Source organism: Lathyrus oleraceus, chromosome 4 (genome assembly GCF_024323335.1).
Source record: "Lathyrus oleraceus cultivar Zhongwan6 chromosome 4, CAAS_Psat_ZW6_1.0, whole genome shotgun sequence".
Taxonomy (NCBI): domain Eukaryota; kingdom Viridiplantae; phylum Streptophyta; class Magnoliopsida; order Fabales; family Fabaceae; genus Lathyrus; species Lathyrus oleraceus.
Window position 1 is genome coordinate 468083534 of NC_066582.1, and position 6338 is coordinate 468089871.

The 6338-nt window shown below is 38.2% G+C and overlaps 1 protein-coding gene across 1 annotated transcript; it reads right to left on the reverse strand.

Annotated features, from left to right (window-relative positions):
- Positions 1-3877: 3877 nt before the first annotated feature.
- Positions 3878-5599, reverse strand: LOC127137995 (uncharacterized). Its single transcript, XM_051064403.1, has 3 exons — positions 5031-5599; positions 4448-4748; positions 3878-4405 (listed from the first exon to the last, which is right to left on the reverse strand). The coding sequence occupies exons 1-3, from the start codon at positions 5597-5599 to the stop codon at positions 3878-3880; spliced, it is 1398 nt and encodes a 465-aa protein (XP_050920360.1).
- Between the last annotated feature and the right edge of the window lie 739 nt (positions 5600-6338).

Consider the following 6338-nt stretch of genomic DNA (forward strand, 5'->3'; position numbering starts at 1 on the left):
GATGATGACCTTACAAGCTTCAAATAAATTTTTGATGAACATGAAAGTTGTTCATATGGTTCTTAAGAACATTTTTTATCTTGGGGTCATCTCCATTTGACAAACACATCAAAAGTTAGGTCTCAGTGTATTTCAAAATAGTTAGATGAATTGACTGATCAACCTCTCAAGTCCACATCTCATATCTTGATGAATTGATGATTGAGGACACTCAAATAAGTTCAAATATGAATTAAATGATGAATTAAAGAACTTCCCTTGATTGCATTTGATCAAAGGTTGAGGTTGCTTCATGAGCAAGACACAGTTGATGAACAGATGAATTAGGGTTTCCTTTGGAAACAAGCCTCAAACCCTTTGGTTTGTTTTGATCAAAAATGGTGAGTTGAGACACTTGGGAGGCATATTTGAAGGATAAGAGCTTTGGGAACCATTGCCATGTTTGCTTTCCTCTTCCCTTGACCATATCAATGCACATAGGATCTCCTAGAAGCTTTGGATCTTGTGACTGCTCAAACTACAAACAAAAGATGTTAGTGACATATTTTTGTGCTTTTGGTTAGTAAATACAAATGAGAAAAGCAATAATATACAATTCAAGCATGCTTGGTTATCTCAAACCAACTCACAAGGGATCCCACCCAAAGGTTAGGAGCCAAGATGCTTATGATCCTTGAGGCAATGCAAATGCAATGTTATGATGCCATGAGGGATCTTAGGGTCAAAATTGGGGTCTTACAATCCTCCTTACCCCTCATTCATTGGGTTTGCATTTGGAGAGATCATCAAGCACATTTGATTGTATCATACTTTGCTTTTCATTATTTACTAACCAAAATACCAAAAATATGTCTATGTATAGTTTACTTCTTTTGTAGGTAGTGTGTGTGTCCACCCATGCTCCATCAAGCTCATATCTAGGGTTTGAGACCCTCAATGAAAGGAGACTAATCAAGATATGGCTCAAATTGGCTCTAGACATCATATGCAGATCCCTATGGTCTTCACATACCATTTTGATCAAGAAATCATCCAAAGTTTGAAGCTTGTTTGCCTTGGAAGCCCTAATTTATCTGGGTATCTTGTGTGACTTCCTCAGCAAGTTTCTTCACCATTTGATCAAATATTTCAAGTTATACTTCATATTACATCATCTTATTCATATATTTCCCTCCATGAGTTCAATAAACCAAGATAATTTTAAGTTTGCAAGTTGGTTTATGGTGGTTGACCTGAGAAAGTCAACTAGTCAAATTCGGGGTTCCTTAGACCCTATCTCCTACAAATTTTGTCATATGAAAATTATTCCTAGAGCAAAGTTACTCCTTATGACATTAAAAACAACTTTTATGTTTAATTAAAGATCTAGTTTTGCTTGGAAAGTCATATGTATTGGTGAAAGATTATAGGTCATTTTGTCTGAACCCTACATGCATTGGGACTGCTGTTTCTGAAAAGAAACAGTCAGGAGCTATAATAGGTATTCAAAGATAGTCTGAGATATTATTGGTGATTCTCTGACTGATTCTCAGCAAATATTTATGGATCTTGACCAAGCATTTACTCCTACCGTTAATTCCTAAGCACGGTCTGGCCCATTTAAAGGATGTATCAGCACTCCTCTTCTCACAAGAGCGACATTCCATTCCCTCTAAACCATGGGGTTTGTTAAGATTTGGGCATACTGCGCCTGGATCTGGTTTTATGAAGGGTTCATTTATAAATGTTTAGCTAAAAAGGGGGAGAGAAACATTGTCCTGAGAATGTACCAGAAGCAAGCAAAATGTGGTAGCGAGCAGAAGTTGGCTTCAGGCACAAAAGTCACTAAATGGGTATATCACTTGTCTCTTATGATCTGAGTTAAGAGGACAGTTGTGTCTTGTGATCTGAGTTACATTATCTATGTACTCAGCATTACATATTCTTCAGGAAGCTCTAGGGTTGAGGGGAAGGGTTGTGATGCAGCCGATTCTTGTACAACTTCTTCTTCATGTACACCAAAGTTGGTGTTCGTGATGGTGCTAACAATGACAAGGAGGAAGTGCAGACCCATATTGGGATGTGGTGTCTAGTGTAATGTTTATTTGTTTTAGCTAAAATTTGCCAAAGGGGGAGAATTTTAGTACCTTAGGATTGGCATTAATTTTGTAAAACAAATAATGTAATCACCTCTGTTGTTTTAATATGTTGGGTTGAAAAAGTTCAACAACTGGACCAACATGTCATGTAGGATGTCATAACATCGTGTCTGTGACATCGCGCCTGTGTATAAAACTGAATTAGTTAATTCTTTTATGTGTTAACTATTTCAATATTCTAGGATTAGTTAGAATCCTATATGGCGTTATTTGTGGAGGTCTTGAAGACTCAATCGGAATATTTGGTGAATATACAGTTTCTAAATATGGAGATATTTTAGGAACTAAAAGATTGAAGACCTTGATTGTAGCAGAAGTTTTCTGCTGGCTTTGTAACAGCAAAGGAGAAGTTTGCTGCGATTTCTGAAGGCCCAAATCCAGTTGGGTGTTTAGGTTATAAATAGCATATTGTAACCTAGGTTTTAAGAGCCTAAAACAATGTAAAAATTAGGGGTGTGTGTGAGGTAAACCTCCCAACCTGTGGGAAGGTTACCATGTGTTTGTCAGTGCTCAAAGCATGAGATTATTTGTAACTCAAAAAGCCTGTAGGTAAGAGTTGTTATGGTCTTGAACGAAGCTGTGAAGCAAGTTCAAGTTGTTTAGCACTACATTGAAATTATAGTGATAGGAATGGAAACTGGTGGTTTCTATCTAGGAGTTCCTAGGTATAGATTGCATTGGGTAGGGATTAAGTGAAGAGTTGTAAACGGGGGAGTTTAACTCTGAATTAATACTGTTGATAGTGGATCTTCTTCCTGGCTTGGTATGCCCCCAGAGTAGGTGATGTTGTACCGAACTGGGTTAACAATTACTTGTGTTTTTACCTTCTGCACGTTATAATCCTGTCTGTTATAACTCAGTATGTATTTCAGTCTGTTTATCAAGGGAATAACAGACCTGGCATAAGGCCTACTGTCTGAATGTCAAACTGGATGTTATGACATTCATCAGTGACAACATATACTGAATAATAGGCAGGTTGGTTTTTCTGCTTCAGTTCAGTATTTATTTCAATCTGTTCTTCAGGAGGATAACAGACCTGGCATAACGCTCATTGTCAAAATGTCAAACTGGATGTTTTGACATTTATTACTGTAAGCTGATACTGAAGTATAGACTGATTGGTCTTTTACAGTACAACATTCAGTACAGTCTGTTTTCAGGAGAATAACAAACCTAGCATATGGTCTATGATCTGGACGAAAGACTGAATGTTGTGACATTCATTCCAGACAGCATATGCTAAATTGTAGGATGGTTAGTTTTTCTATTTCAGCAATTTTCTCAGGCTATTCTTCAGAAATCCAACAGCTGAGCTAAAATCCAGGAAACTAACTACTGATCTACAATTAATGAACCTAACAAATAGCCTATTTGTTAGCACCCTAATATGTGGAAATTAGGTTAGCCTGTTTAACCTTAATTTTAGGAAATACAAGTACAAGGCCAGCAAACTGTAATACTGTAATAGGTGAGGTTCAAATCAATATTGAGACATCATGCTGATAACTGTGCAGGCTCAACAGAAGTAAGTGTTGTGTTTAATCTCTGATGTGTCTTTGTACCAGATGGACAAAACTGGGTGTTCTTCCATTCTATGGTGATATAGTAGCAGATGTTGTGACATCTGTGAATGTGTGCATATTAGTACTGGGTTTTAATTTGTATAACTGTCTTGTTGTATTAGTAACAATGTTGGATCAGATGTCATGACTTGGAGTAGAACATCTGAACTCTGACTACACTAGAATTTCAATCTCTGAAGAGCTAATCAATTTTTCCAAGTTCAGCTTCCTTGCCTCTAATTCCCTGCAGGTTTCTTTGAGCAATGCAATGACAGCAGCTTTACCTGGCTGATTGCTTACACGTGATGTCTGACCAGATGTCATGACAATGTCAGGGACATGGGTACCTAGGAACAGCTTATGATTGAAAGACATAGGGTTGTCTCTTTTCTTCACAGAATCATTCTCAGTTAAGATGTTTGGAAACTGATTCAAAATAATACCACAAATGAGAGAAGGAAAGGCTATAGGACCCTTCACACTGAAGCTTCCTGCATGCTTCAAAGTTTGATAAACAATATAGGAGCCATAGTCAAATTTGGCTTTGGTTCCAACAGCATATATAAACTTTCCAAGCATTACAACAACTGTAGATTTATGATTGGTGGGCACCCAGTTAGCAGCTCCAATCTTGTGCAGTATTGCATACTTGACACTCAGTTTACTTGCCACCAATTTTCCTTTGAGAGACAACTTCCTTACCTGATTAGCAGTGATGACTTGACAGATTTTGTTGTCCGTCACCTCAAGCTCAGGTTGAGCTTCATCAGGCCTTCCCAAATACTTGTTAATCACTGAAGGAAAGAAATTTACACACTTGTCTCTCACATACACTTTCCTGAATTCCTTAGACTTGCCATCAGCACATTCTTCAGACAAATTAACAATAAATTCCTTTACCAACATCTCATAGCACTTTGAAAACTGAGTCACAGTCTTCATTAAACCAGCCTCTTGAATAAGATCCATAATATCCTTACAGTCTAGGACATTCTGAGCTAATTCCATTTCCAAAGCCAGCCTCTTCTGATAAACATATTTCCACCTGTTTACACTTGAAGCAAAATGAAAAGATATGTTGTCAATTGGTACCTCAGGGACACTAGCTGCAAGCTTGCTAGTGGTTGGCTTCTTCTTTGTCAGAATGTCAGAGACATTACAAGGAACATCTGAGTCAGACTCAACAACAACAAACTTGGTCTTCTTTTTCTTGGGCACCACTTTGTTCTAAGATTTGGTTGGACCATGAACTTTCCTCTTGAGGGAACTCTCGACTGCCACCGTTGTCTTTGAAGAGGTTGGAACATCAATCTTCTTTCTGGGGGACCTTTGAGCCACATTTTTCTTTTCTCTTCTAGTTCTAACCCTTTTGGCTATGCTAGGGAGGATAGAGGGCAACAGCTCATTATCAAAAAATCCCTCCAGGTCTACTGTTTCAGCCTCACAGTTAGGGTTGTCACTGACATCATGAGTGACATGAATTTCCTCACCAGCCACATTATCTAAGGGTTTGTCAACATTTGACTCCTTATGAGCATCAGTTTGCTCAACATCATCAGAGATATTCTTTCCTAAAGACTCAATATTTTCTTGATCAGCAACACTATCAGGTTCAATAGTGTTTAAGGGAATGGAAACCCAAGGGACCTCATGATTTCCAGACAGTATTCCAGTCACTATAGTGGCAATGGCATTGTGAACATACTTGGAACCGTCTTTGGTTCGTTCCTCAAGAACGATGGATGAGGAGAAGCCTGATACAGTTTCTTTAGGTCTTCTTGCATGTGGGGTATTCACAGAGTCAGCAACAGGATCTTCTCTGTTAGGGTTGCTTGGTTCGGCGCTAGGAGAACAATGCATGTTCTTGGAAGGAGAAGAGTTGGATTGTTGAGACATGATGAGTATCTTAGAGATGAAATGAAAAATTTCTCTGAGAGGATGCTTGCGTGAATGGAAGATGAAAGAGTGGAAGAAGTAACGCTTGTTGCAAGTGAAATAACTATTATCTGTTGACCAATCAGAGCACACTTTCAATTGTTTAATAATTTGAAATATTAAACAGTAAATTCCTAACATCCTTAGTTGCTATAATTCCTCAGAAAGACATATTCTCAACTTGCCCCTTAAATTTTCAAACTGAGTAGCATCCAAAGCCTTTGTAAATATGCCAGCAAGTTGTAGTTCAGTTGCCACATGTTCCAAGGTAATCACTTTGTCTTCTACCAGATCTCTTATGAAGTGATGTCTAATGTCAATATGTTTGGTCCTGCTGTGTTGGATAGGATTCTTTGAAATGTTGATGGCACTGAGATTGTCACAGAACAATGTCATGACATTCTGAGTGACATTGTACTCAGTCAGAATCTGTTTCATCCATACCAGTTGGGAACAACTGCTTCCAGCTGCTATGTACTCAGCTTCTGCAGTGGATAATGATACCCAATTCTGTTTCTTGCTGAACCAAGATATGAGATTGTTTCCCAAGAAGAAACATCCTCCTGATGTGCTTTTTCTGTCATCAGCACTCCCAGCCCAATCAACATCACAATACCAAGATAAGATAGGCTCATAGCCATGAGAGTAGAGCATACCATAATCACAAGTCCCATTAATATACTTGAGAATCCTCTGGACT

Bases quoted from the DNA above. Each gene is read 5' to 3' on its own strand.
- LOC127137995 (XM_051064403.1), bottom strand. From the start codon at position 5,599: ATGTCTCAACAATCCAACTCTTCTCCTTCCAAGAACATGCATTGTTCT. The intron at 4,749-5,030 runs GTCCCCCAGAAA...AAGTGTAAACAG, and splicing joins AAGAAAAATGTGGCTCAAAG to GTGGAAATATGTTTATCAGA. The intron at 4,406-4,447 runs GTGACGGACAAC...ACTGCTAATCAG, and splicing joins AAGCTCAACCTGAGCTTGAG to GTAAGGAAGTTGTCTCTCAA.